A 13495-nucleotide genomic window follows, 5' to 3' on the forward strand; every position below is an offset into this window, starting at 1 on the left:
AACATCGCTGGGCTGGTATCATAGTGAGATAAATGAATCATGGGGAATTATTTGCTGCTCTTGTTGGTTTGCTAGAGATGAGTCATTTCCCAAAGTCGTGCTCATTCAAGGAAAGTCGTAAATTGAACATCAGCGCACAACCCAAGCCCTTATCTGAGGAGTCTTGGTAATATTGTGTTTTGTTGGTGGTGAACTGCAGAAGTGACGAGTTGTGCGGTCTCCTCTCTGTCCTCCAGCAGATGATGAACATGGGAGGGGGTGCCCGGCGGCCCCCGCCCAGGAAGATTATCCTGAACGTGTCAGCGAACGACGAGGTGCAGCTGAAAAAGGCCGAGAACGCCTGGAAACCTGGCATGAAGAGGGCGGGGCCATCAGACGACCCTGAGGTCATTACAACACAGGTAGGATGAGCCCAACCTTTCATCAGACACAACCACACAGTCAAAAACACACACCCTACTCAACTACAAAATATTATGAGTTTCTTCAGCAGTCGCTCCACACAGCAAAGAAATGTTGTGACCAAGGAGTTGTCAAGAGACCAAAGATGAAATGAAGTGTGAGTGAATGAATGTTCACCTCAATAAATGATGAGGATGTTGTTGCTGTGTCAGGAGCTCTTCCGGAAGGTGCGCAGCATCCTCAACAAACTGACGCCTCAGATGTTCAACCAGCTGATGAAGCAGGTGACGGACCTTACCATCGACACGGAGGAGCGCCTCAAGGGCGTCATCGACCTGGTCTTTGAGAAGGCCATCGACGAGCCCGGCTTCTCTGTGGCCTACGGGAACATGTGCCGCTGCCTCACCACGGTATGTTATGCTCATTTCTTTATCGTTCAGACATGATTATTTGTGGTTCCTCTGAATGCTGCTAGCCAACATCAAAATATAGAGGGGCGCTAGAGAGCGTGCTATGGAGTAGACGTGCTTTGCTAGAGCTCCGCTCCATTTTGAAACAAATTAGTATTTATCTTAACCTCTCACAACCTATATCTTCAAACAAATATGACAAAGGGAAAAGGCACCAGAAAAGGGAGCGCTAAACAAGATCATTTGAATGAGATAGACAACGAACCAATTTCAACGTCGCCAACCCACGAGGAGTTAGCTGAAGAGGCTAGCTTCCAAGAGTCCCCCACAGAGCCTACGCAAAGTGACATACTGGCTGCCACAAACTCACTAAGCAAGAAGGTGGACACAAGGTTGGCTGATATCTCAAAGAGTATTGGGACTTTGGCCGAAACTGTGAAGGCAACTCAGAGAAGGGTGCATGAGGTTGAGCAGACGACAGTCGATCACGAGGCCAGGCTACAGGACATAAAGAAACAGTGCGCAACGTTCAAAAATGACAACAAAACCCTGAAAGCCCGACTGGAAATGCTTGAGTCGCATTCAAGACACCAGAACATCCGAATATGTGGCATCCAGGAGGACACTGAGAAAGGGAATTTGAATTTGTCTCGGAGCTGATACCGGCCCTGCTGGGGAGCGAACACTTCAAAACGGCCATCCTGATCGACCGCGCACACAGATCTCAGGCAACGAAGCCGGCCAAGGGCGGGCCACCAAGGCCATTCATTGTACGGCTGCACTATCCCCAGACCAGGGATCTCATCCTCAAGCTGGCTAGTCAAAAGTTCCCCCTTAACTTCAACGGAGCCAGGGTGTCTTTCTACCCAGATCTTACCTTGGAGGTGAGGAACCAACGGAAATGCAGGGCGGCCAACATCCGATATGGACTCCTCTTCCCAGCCCGGTTTAAGGTGACAGTCGAAGGATCAACACGTACGTTTGACAACCCAAAAGAGGCCGATCTGTTCTTGACAAGCAAGCTCCCTGGCTGAGGATACAGAACGGCTGTGTCAGCCGGCTAAATGACCAAATACAGGCCAGGAATGTGTTTGGATTTCCGGACTATGTCTTTTCGATTAGAAGATCAGAATTTGGGACTTATGATTGGTGAGATGTTGTGGCTAATATAGCATTGTTTGGCACATCATGTTTTAGCGCCACTCACCCCCTAACGTGAGAGTTAAGTTTTATTTAATATTAGCGTATATGCGGAGCATCTATAGACGACGAGTTAGTTCAAGCTGTATATCTAGACACCCTAAAGTTTGTGTGTTAGCCAAGGAGTGCTTCGTTTGGGGAAGTCACTCAGTAAAGGGACGGGAGGGGGGATGGGGTATGTGTTTTATGTTCACGTTTATTATTAGTACAGGTGGCATGACAAGCTCCCGCACGGCGGGACGTTTTTCTTCTGAGTTTTGTATGACAGCAACAATTTGCTCAAAAATAAGAAATGACACAAGCACAGAGTAGACCAGGTGGAATAAAGATAGTCAGCTGGAACTGTAACAGCTTAGGGCATGTGGTGAAACGAGCGAAGGTTTTCTCTCATCTTAAATCACTGGGTGCTGACATAGTGTTTCTTCAAGAAACTCATATTAAACGCTCCGCTCAGGCCAAGCTACGAGTCGGCTGGATCGGTCAGATATACCAGTCTAACTTTGATGCAAAAGCGAGAGGGGTAGCAATCCTGATAAGGAAAAACATTCCGTTTGTTTACTCATCCTCGATTTCAGATCCTAATGGTCGGTATATTATTGTGGCTGGTACACTGAATTCGAAACCAGTAACCTTGGTCAATTTATATGGACCCAACTTCGATGATCCATTATTTTTTCAAAGGGTATTTAAGGACATACCAAATATCTCGGATACAAGTGTTATTGTTGGAGGGGACTTTAACTGTACGTTAGATCCTCTTTTAGATAAACAGCTATCAAGGTCACTTCAACAATCAAATGCCAGTGTCTGTCTAAATACATTGATGACAAACCTTAACATTGTCGATATTTGGAGACTGACGCACCCAACAGACAGGGATTACTCTTTCTTTTCATCAGTTCATAAATCATATTCCAGAATTGACTATTTTTTTGTTGGACTCCAAACTAATCTCAGCGGCTGAGTCGGTTACCTATCACCCTATTCTAATTACGGACCACTCTCCTGTGTCCATGGGGCTGAAACTCGACAATATGTCGACAGGTCGGCGACCGTGGCGCTTAGACGCATACCTGCTGAAAGATGAGGCTTTTTGTCAGTATTTGAAGGAGCGGATTGCCTTTTTCCTCGGAACTAACGACACGGGGATGTTGACGACTCCACCCTTTGGGAATTTCTAAAGGCTGTGATTAGAGGTTACATTATTTCTTATACATCAGAGAGGAAGAAACGTGCCAATACTAGGCTAAGAGAAATTGAAAGAGAGTTAGGGGAACAGGAGAACGTTTTTAGGACGAATTCCTCGTATACAGTCCTTGAGAAGATCACAAAGTTAAAATATGAATACAATACCATCCTTTCGAAACGGGTGGGCTCTTTACTTGCTAGAACGCAACAAAGTTATTTTGAACTGGGTGACAAACCACATAAATTATTAGCAAGACAGCTAAGGCATGTACAGGCATCTAGAGCTATTCACAAAATAAAAGACAAGAAGGGTAAAATAGTAACAGATCCGCAGGATATTAATAAATGCTTTGCGCAGTTTTACTCAGAGCTATACCAATCAAAATGCGATGCTACTGATCCACAAACTATGGAACGCTTTCTCGCTGAATGTGAACTTCCTAAACTAGACAGGGGGGCAGCTTCTGCACTTGATGCAGGGATAACTTTGGAGGAAATGAACACAGCGATAGCACAATTTCCAAACAGCAAGGCCCCTGGGCTTATGGATATGTCATAGAATTCTATAAGAAGTACTGTGCCAGTCTATCTCCACTTCTGTTGCGAATGTTTAAACAATCCAAAGAAAATGCCGAACTCCCGCAAACACTGTATGAGGCTACAATAGCACTGATCTTGAAAAAAGATAGGGATTCCATGGAGATGTCGTCTTATCGCCCCGTGTCGTTACTCCCCATAGAAAACAAGGTGTTGACAAAGATATTGGCAAACCGATTGAAAACATATATTTCTGACATCATACACCCTGACCAGACAGGTTTTATCCCGGGCCGACATATACACTACAATTTGAGATGTCTTTTCAACGTAATGTATCACGATCATAAGGTTGAGGCAGTGGTAATAGCTCTTGATGCAGAGAAGGCGTTTGACCGTATTGAGTGGAAATATATGATGTCGGTTCTGGAGCACTTCGGATTCGGAAAGGAATTTATTAATTGGATAAGAATTATTTATGCACACCCAATGGCGTCCGTGGTAACCAATCAAGAAATGTCGCAGTCATTCCGCTTGTTCAAGGGGTGCCGACAGGGGTGCCCTATTTCGCCTGCTCTCTTCGCTATAGCCATGGAACCCCTTGTTACTCGCATTCGGGCATGTGCCGATATAGCTTCTGTTAAAATAAAGGACACACAGCACAACATTTCCCTATATGCAGACGATGTTCTTTTGTTTTTGTCCAAGCCTAAAACTTCTATTCCACCCTTAATTAACTTGATAAACACATTTGGCTCCTTCTCTGGCTACAAGATAAACTGTCAAAAAAGTGAGTTGATGCCAATATCACGGCATGTGGATATGCAATTTCTGCAATCTACCCCGTTTAGAACAGTGATGGACAAGTTCACAAGCCTTGGCATTGTAGTGACAAGAGACCTTGATCAGCTATTGAAAGCGAATTGGGACATGAAAATATATCAGCTTAAACAAAATATAGATTTTTGGAAAACTCTGCCTATCTCCTTGGTTGGTCGTATAAACGCTATTAAAATGGTTGTCCTACCCAGGTTTCTCTACCTCTTCCAATGTCTACCCAATTTCATACCACAAAGCTATTTTAAGAAACTGGATTCAATAGTAACTCCATTTTTATGGGATAACAAGGCAGCCAGAATTTCAAAGAAGCATTTATGCAAGTACAAAATCGAGGGGGGCTGTGGCCTTCCTCACTTTAAACTGTATTATTGGGCTCCTAATCTGAACATTGTGTCTTTCTGGAGGGAAAGCTTACCTGCTATGAGACAGAAGGATATGCCTGCATGGCTTTTGATTGAGCAGGCCTCCTGTCAACGTTCCTCACTCCCTGCACTTGTTAATAGCCCATCATATGTGAAAAAATCCACTTATGACTCTAACCCAGTCATTTGTCATACGCTTAGGATCTGGAAACAGATTAGGTATTTTCTTAACATACCCACTGTATACATTGACAGCCCGATTTGCCTGAATCATGCTTTCTACCCCGCATTGGATGATGTGGTGTTTTCACAGTGGAGGGAGAAGGGGCTCACAACAATTGGTAATCTATACATAGATGGTCAGTTAGCTTCATTTCAACAATTACAGGGAAAGTTCAACATGCCAACAACACATTTTTTCTGATACCTCCAAATCAGGAATTTCGTAAGGACACATATCCCACAGTATGGCATGAAGCCAAATAGTCCTACATTAGATAGCTTGATCCTTGTCAAACCCCATTCAAAAGGGTCGGTCTCTAGACTGTATGATGTGCTACAAGCCCACATAGAGGTATCCACAGACACCATTAAAAGGGCTTGGGAACAAGAACTTGGCTCAGAAATCTCAGATGAGGACTGGGTAGAAGCTCTCAGGAATATAAACCACAATTCAGTGAATGCCAGACACAACCTTGTACAGTTTAAGGTGATACACGGGTTACATTACTCAAAAGTAAAACCGCATAAAATATTCCCGGACACCACCACTGTGTGAGAAGTGCAAGCAGGATGAGGGGACGTTGACCCACTTATTCTGGACATGTCCTAAGTTACATGTTTACTGGGCTCTCATTTTTGATTATTTATCTAGAGCCTTTGATAGAGTTCTAGCCCCAGACCCATTGACCGCTCTGTTTGGCACAGTTGATGGGAATAATCACGAAGGGAAAGCTGTCTCTCTTTGTACTCTATTAGCCAAAAGGCTCATATTGCAATTTTGGAAACTGGAGACTGTACCTACCTTTGAAATGTGGTTACGGGATTTAGGAAATGTAATACATATGGAAAAGATTCGATGCAATACCTCCAATAGAAGTCCAATGTTTTACAAAATATGGCAGCCGATACTGGATAAATGGTCTAGTCCCGCTTCATAACTGGGTTGACGATCTGCTGCTACTCTGTGCTGTACTCCACTCAATATTTATTTTTGGCTTAACTACACTGCTTGTAATATGTAATATATATATTACATATTACAAGCAGTGTAGTTAAGCCAAAAATAAATATTGAGTGGAGTACAGCACAGAGTAGCATATATATATATATATTTATATATATATATATATATATATATATATATATATATATATATATATATATATATATATATATATATATATATATATATATATATATATATATATATATATATATATATATAAAATAATAATAATAATAATAATAATAATAATAATAATAATAATAATAATAATAATAATAATAATAATAATATGCTGTCTTCCTATACATGTACCACCTAATAGGATTTAGTTTTATTTTGTGTATGTGTGAGTTAAGTTTAGTTTTGTCCTCTACATTGGCCATCCCATTCAACAGTACAATGAATGTCATTGTTAGTATTGCTGTCTTTTTTATTAGATTTTTTTATTGTAAAATAATAAACATATTATAGAAAATAAAAAAAACATCAAAATATAATCTGTATATGCATGGGTCCTCTAAAGCCTCATACACATTTAGCAAAATGTCCCTAAATGTACATTTCTGCCCCCCTTTTCACTCTTCGACACCATCTCCCGTTCAATTCAAAGTGTTTCCCCCATATTTCTTCCCCTCTAACCAAATTGTTACTTATCTCGGTTGCTCTCCAGCTCAAAGTGCCCATGACAGACAAACCCAACACCACAGTGAACTTCCGTAAGCTTCTGCTCAACCGCTGTCAGAAGGAGTTTGAGCGGGACAAGGTGGACGACGTGGTGTTTGAGAGGAAACAGAAGGAGCTCGACTCTGCACAGGTACCCAGATCACCTGACACACACTACCCAGATCACCAACCGGTTTGTCACCTACTGTCCCTAGTAGGGGAATATAGAGCAGAGAACTCCAGTCAGTTGCTGATGTTAGTTGAATAGTGAGTGTGGGGTTTGTTGTTAGGTCTGACAATCTACTCTCCATTTCCTTTCCAGTCCAGTGATCAAGAGAGACTACGGTTGGAGCTGGAGGAGGCCAAGGACAAGGCCCGCCGGCGCTCCATAGGAAACATCAGATTCATCGGGGAGCTGTTCAAACTCAAGATGCTGACAGAGGCCATCATGCACGACTGTGTGGTCAAGCTGCTGAAGAACCATGACGAGGAATCGCTGGAGTGCCTGTGCAGGCTGCTCACCACCATTGGCAAAGACCTGGACTTTGAGAAGGCCAAGGTAAGCCATAGGGATGGGCTGGGGAGGGCAGGGCAGAGGAGGGGACTTAAATGAATTCCAGCTGGTGGTATAGGGATGCCTCTGAGGGCTGCAGGGATGTGGGTGAAGAGACATGGTTGAAGACATCTCACTGTTCCCTCTTGTCTGCTGTTGTCTGGCCTGTTTTAACCTGCTGCTGACCAAAGGAATAGCTCCTAGACATATACAGAAGTGTTCTCCCTTTTGGGCTCTGCCAGAGTTTTAAGACTCTGTGGTCCTCACTCATACTACGCTGACTCTGCAACACACACACACTACATATGCTAAACACACACACATCCATATTGACGGCGCACGCAAACACACTTACACACTTCACATACGCTGCTGTTACTCTGTTTATTATATATCCTGATTGCCTAGTCACTTTTACCCTTACCCACATGTACATACTGTATTACCCTTGGTTCTCCTTGTAAATAGTCTTGTTAATGTTTTTGTGTTATATTTGCTAAAAATAAATAAATAGTGTCTTTTTAACTGCACTGTTGGGAATGGTCTCGTAAGTAAAGTATTACACTGTAAAGTCTAAAGATCCCAGAAATGTTCCATATGCACAAAAAGCTTATTTCTTTGTGCACAAATTTGTTTACATCCCTGTTAGTGAGCTTTTGCCAAGATCATCCATCCACCTGACAGGTGTGGCATATCAAGAAGCTGATTAAACAGCATGATCACTACACAGGTGCACAATAAAAGATCACTCTAACAAGTGCAGTTTTTTCACAAAACAATGCCACAGATGTCTCAAGTTTTTTTGAGGGAGCTTGCAATTGACATGCTGACTGAAGGAATGTCCACCAGAGCTGTTGCCAAATAATTGAATGTTTATTTCTCTACCATAAGCCACCTCCAACATCATTTTAGAGAATTTGGCAGTACGTCCGAACAGCCTCACAACCGCAGACCCCGTGTAACCATGCCAGCCCAGGACCGCCACATCCGGCTTCTTTACCTGCGGGATCGTCTGAGACCAGCCACCCGGACAGCTGATGAAACTGTGGGTTTGCACAACCAAATAATTTCTGCACAAACCTTCAGAAACCGTCTCAGGGAAGCTCATCTGTGTGTTCGTCGTCCTCACCAGGTTCTTGACCTGACCGCAGTTTGGCGTCGTAACCGACTTCAGTGGGCAAATGTTAACATTCGATGGCCACTGGCACACTGGAGAAGTGTGCTCGTCACTGATGAATCCCGGTTTCAACTGTACTGGGCAGATGGCAGACAGCGTCATGTGGGCAAGCAGTTTGCTGATGTCAATGTTGTGAACGGAGTGCTCCATGGTGGCGGTGGGGTTATGGTATGGGCAGGCATGAGCTACGGACAATGAACACAATTGCATTTTGTCAATGGCAATTTGAATGCAACGAGATCCTGAGGCCCATTGTCTTGCCATTCATCCGCCACCCTAACATGTTTCAGCATGATAAACCACAGCCACATGTTGCAAGGATCTGTACACAATTCCTGGAAGATGAAAATGCCCCAGTTCTTCCATGGCCTGCATACTCACCAGACATGTCACTTATTGAGCGTGTTTGGGATGCTCTGGATCAACGTTTACAAATTGTAACTCAGTTTGAAATTGCATGTTGTTTATATTTTTGTTCAGTGTACATCAAAATTATTGTTCCAATAAATAAAGTGCACATTGAATTGCATAATGGAGTGGAGTGAAATTGAGTGTCTGGGTGTCCACTGGAGTGAATAGTGAAAATGTTGTATTAATACACCACTTTGCATTGACCCTTAATTTCTCTCTTTCTTGTCATAGCCTCGCATGGATCAGTATTTCAATCAAATGGAGAAAATTGTCAAGGAGCGGAAGACATCGTCTCGGATACGGTTTATGCTGCAAGACGTGATAGATCTCCGATTGGTAAGTTGTGTGTGCGTCTCCCTCTTGTGTTGGTGGGGCGGGAGCGGTGGGGATATGTGCGTGCATGCATGCTTTGTTGAGATTTGTGGTGTGTGTGTGTGTGTGTGTGTGTGTGTGTTCTGTCCTGCTCAGCTGTGAGGATGTATTTTCCATTACAGTGAATCAGAATGCTCATTTTCAGTACCTCCATTTCATGCAGGCTCCCTGAGCACACCAATAATTAGATCTGAGGCAGAAAACAATCGGTGAGATTCTAATCAGTGAGATTTGAGCATAGAATTAAACATTCTGCACAGCCCTCCACACAATACTACTGTGCCATTGGGGCTATGTGACTGTTGGCCAATTATGTTGTACACAGTTCACTAATTCAAAACACCAGATTGTTTCTCTGAGGAAACTCCTTGCGTAAGTCTAACACTGCTCTTTTTCTCCAGCACAACTGGGTGTCCAGGAGAGCCGACCAGGGACCCAAGACCATCGAGCAGATCCACAAAGAGGCCAAGATCGAAGAGCAGGAGGAGCAGAGGAAGGTGCACCAGCAGCTGCTCTCCAAGGACACCAAGAGAAGGCCAGGTCAGCCAGGCCCATGGGCTAAATCCTCTTTAAGGCTTACAGCCACACTGGAATCCCCTCCCCATAACTTGCAGACTCAGAAATGCTACAGTGGCCCACAGTGGACAGAAGGCTCCCCCACTCTCTCCCTTCTGTCAACTCACCCCATTGTATTCTCTCAAGCCTGGGGCATGAGGTGTTGATGTTGTCACAATTTGAGTTGTCTTTTAATAAACCCATTAACATCTCATCCCCCGTGTGTGTTCCCTCTGTCCTCCAGAGCAGCAGCAGAGAGAGCAGCAGAGAGAACAGCAGAGGGAGCAGCGTGTGCAGCAGAGAGAGGAGACCTGGAACACTGTGCCCATGACCAAGAACAGCAGGACCATTGACCCGACCAAGATCCCCAAGATCTCCAAGGTCAGCCCCAAAAACACCTGTAGATCTCAACTTTTGACTTCCTCTTTTGGATGGTTTACCATGGAGGTTCACTGGTGTTTAAGTGTATTCTATTTTAATTACAAAATGGCGTTGGACAATAGTAGATGTTTGGTTCCTTCAAGTCTTTACAAGTTGGATGACATAAGTCAGCCTGACATTTTGAGTTATGTTTACTCCATTAATGAAGATTTGTGTCCTCATTGGTCTGCAAGCACATGTCTTCCTGGACATGTTTGCATTCGTATTAGGTACATGGTCTTCCCAACTGCCATACAATGCCAACTAGAAGAAGAAACACTACTGTGCTGTACTGTAGACATTACACCGCATCCTGTAGTTCTTCATTAATACTTCTACAATATCATGTGGCACACATCCCTGTCCTCATGATATTGTACTGGTGGTGAAATAATACATGTCCACCTGCTGGATAGTTGCGGTACAACCACACAAAGCCTTGCATACTGGTACATGGCATCCCCTGCTGGAGGAAAGATGTTAGAAACCCAGACAGTCCTCTGTGTGTCAGTACCAATGATGTATAAGGCAGCTCTCCATTCTCAGAGATTGTTAGTCATTATTGCATTGTAGGCCCAGATCACATGATATGAGTATTGGAAGGTGAACTGTTTGTCTGTCATCATCCTATCTAGCCTCAGATGGATGAGAAGATCCAACTGGGACCACGGGCCTCACTCAACTGGATGAAGGGCAGTAGTGGAGGGGCCAAAGCCAGTGACTCTGGTGAGGAGACATAACGTGTCTCACACACACATTGGTGATCCAGTTGAATTAGCTGTAATTGTGTTCTGGTTGAAATGTAATGTCCGCTGCTTCATCTTGTCTCCCATCAGAATTATCCCGGTCTGGTGGTGGTGGCGCCAGTTTAAACCGGTATTCTGCACTCCAGTCCACCCCATCTCAACCCACCACCCCACCTGCACAAAACCCAGAGTATGACACTAGAAGAACCTTGGGCAGGTAATGATCACATTTTGAAACTTGTATAATGGATTTGGTCTCTGAACATCTTATTTTGAGGCAAAACATTCGTGTTGTGTGTGTTTTCTCCTCCCTCAGTCGAAGCAGTGCAGGGAAAGAGCGAAGCGAGAAGCCCTTGAGCTCAGCCCTGCCGCGGCCTGGTTCCTTCGTTCGAGGCGTCAGTGCCAAAGAGCTGCTGGCGAGCCCGGCCCTGAGTCCCGAGGAGCCCCGCAGAGAGCTGGAGAGCATCAGGAGGCTCAGCGTCAGCGAGGACAAGACTGAGCCAGAGTGCAGCAGAGCCAGGGAGCCTGGTAAGGCAACAAAACCCAGCTCTAGAGACATACAATGACTAAACACACAGAGAGTCAGTGGACACACACACACTCTCTCTCTAGCAGGGGAGCGCTCTTGTAACATTGTTGTTTCCCCCTGCAGTGAAAGCAGAGCCTGTGGTTGCCCAGTCTCCAGACAGACCTGCCCTCTCTGAGGAGGAGATGGAGAGGAAGTCCAAAGCTATCATTGACGAGTTCTTGCACATCAACGACTATAAGGTACAGTCATTCAAAGTGGAACTGATACCATTTGAACTGCTTTAAACACAGATAATCATCATATCGGTCTAAAATATCAAATTAGCAGTTTATGCTTCAAAACCAACTTTATAAGAGGTTATATTTGACTCAAAATTCCATTACATAGAGTAAGGCATTGTTGGCAGAATTAAATGGATGCTTAATACAATTCACCAATAAATCGCTAGGTAGTCTATTAAATTTTGCTATCAGGTTGTAAATCACAGCTAGTACATTTCTTTGCTGCCTCCATCCATTCAGGGGATGAACTGTTTCAGTTTCACTGACCTAATATTTTGAGAGAAAAAATACAAAGTAAATTGATTGGGGAAACGCAACACAATCAATCTAGCTATGCAGTCCCGTTACATGGCTAAGACTATAGCTAGCTTATCTATTTATACTGAACAAAAATATAAATGCAACATGTAAAGTGTTGGTTTCATGAGCTAAATTAAAAGATCCCAGAAATGGTAATGGCTGCTAACATTAGCCATCAAGCTAACGAAGTTAGTCCCAGATGAGTTTTCCAATGGAGCCATCTTTGTCTGGAGAAGTAATTTCTAATTTAGGGAAAAAGGCAAACTCTGCTCCATCATTCATTGAATCAGATGGCTCATTCGTCACAAAACCGACTGATATTGCCAACTACTTTAATTATTTTTTCATTGTCAAGATTAGCAAACTTAGGCAGGACATGCCAGCAAAAAACGTTGACACTACACATCCAAGTATATCTGACCAAATTATGAAAGACAAGAATTAGTGTGAGAGGAAGAGGTGAAAAAATTGTCTATCAACAATGACAAGCCACCAGGTCTAACAACTTGGATGGATAATAGCGGATAATATTGCCACTCCTATTTGCCATATCTTCAATTGAAGCCTACAAGAAAGTGTGTGCCCTCCAGCCTGGAGGGAAGCAAAAGTCATTCCGCTACCTAAGAATAGTGAAGCACTCTTTACTGGCTCAAATAGCCAACCAATCAGCCTGTTACCAACCCTTAGTAAAGTTTGGGGAAAAATGGTGTTTGACCAGATACAATGCTATTTTAACAGAATTTCAGCATGCTTATAGGGAAGGACACTCAACAAGCACAGCACTTACATTTCTCTCAGCCCATCAGTAATTTGTGTATGATTAAAAATTGGAGGGGGTTTGTTTTGTTAAACTTCAGTGCGGCTTTTGGCATTATCGATCATAATCTGCTGCTGTTAAAACTTGTGTTATGGCTTTACACCCTCTGCTATATTGTGGATTACAAGTTAACTGTCTAATAAAACAGAGGGTGTTCTTTAATGGAAGCCTCTCCAACATAATACAGATCAAATCAGGAATTTCTCATGGCAACTGTCTAGGCCCCTTACTTTTTTCAATCTTTACTCACAACATGCCACTGGCTTTGAGTAAAGCCAGTGTGTCTATGTATGCGGATGACTCAACACTATACACGTCAGCTACTACGGCGACTGAAATGACTGCAACACTTAAAAGGGCTGCAGTCAGTTTCAGAATGGGTGGCAAGGAATAAGTTAGTCCTAAATATTTCAAAAACTAAAATAATTATATTTGAGAACACACATGATAACATATGCACTATATACACATGGATTTTGTGTTGTAGATATGTGGCAGTGGAGT

At 43.4% G+C, this 13495-nt stretch overlaps 1 protein-coding gene across 17 annotated transcripts in view; it reads left to right on the forward strand.

The window, feature by feature from the left end:
* Window positions 1–13495, forward strand: part of LOC139371169 (eukaryotic translation initiation factor 4 gamma 3-like) — a 75794-nt gene that overhangs the window by 57435 nt on the left and 4864 nt on the right. For 11 of the 17 annotated variants that reach the window (XM_071111304.1, XM_071111309.1, XM_071111306.1 and 8 more), the window contains 11 exons: window positions 237–401; window positions 615–812; window positions 6838–6981; window positions 7153–7389; window positions 9203–9307; window positions 9745–9883; window positions 10143–10279; window positions 10954–11044; window positions 11155–11281; window positions 11381–11592; window positions 11717–11832. In XM_071111304.1, the coding sequence (XP_070967405.1) occupies window positions 237–401; window positions 615–812; window positions 6838–6981; window positions 7153–7389; window positions 9203–9307; window positions 9745–9883; window positions 10143–10279; window positions 10954–11044; window positions 11155–11281; window positions 11381–11592; window positions 11717–11832 (1671 nt within the window). The remainder of the gene's footprint in view (window positions 1–236; window positions 402–614; window positions 813–6837; window positions 6982–7152; window positions 7390–9202; window positions 9308–9744; window positions 9884–10142; window positions 10280–10953; window positions 11045–11154; window positions 11282–11380; window positions 11593–11716; window positions 11833–13495) is intronic. The other 6 variants (XM_071111305.1, XM_071111312.1, XM_071111313.1 and 3 more) reach the window with 1 other exon arrangement.

The sequence above is a fragment of the Oncorhynchus clarkii genome, chromosome 17, assembly GCF_045791955.1.
Source record: "Oncorhynchus clarkii lewisi isolate Uvic-CL-2024 chromosome 17, UVic_Ocla_1.0, whole genome shotgun sequence".
NCBI classification, from domain to species: Eukaryota; Metazoa; Chordata; class Actinopteri; order Salmoniformes; family Salmonidae; genus Oncorhynchus; species Oncorhynchus clarkii.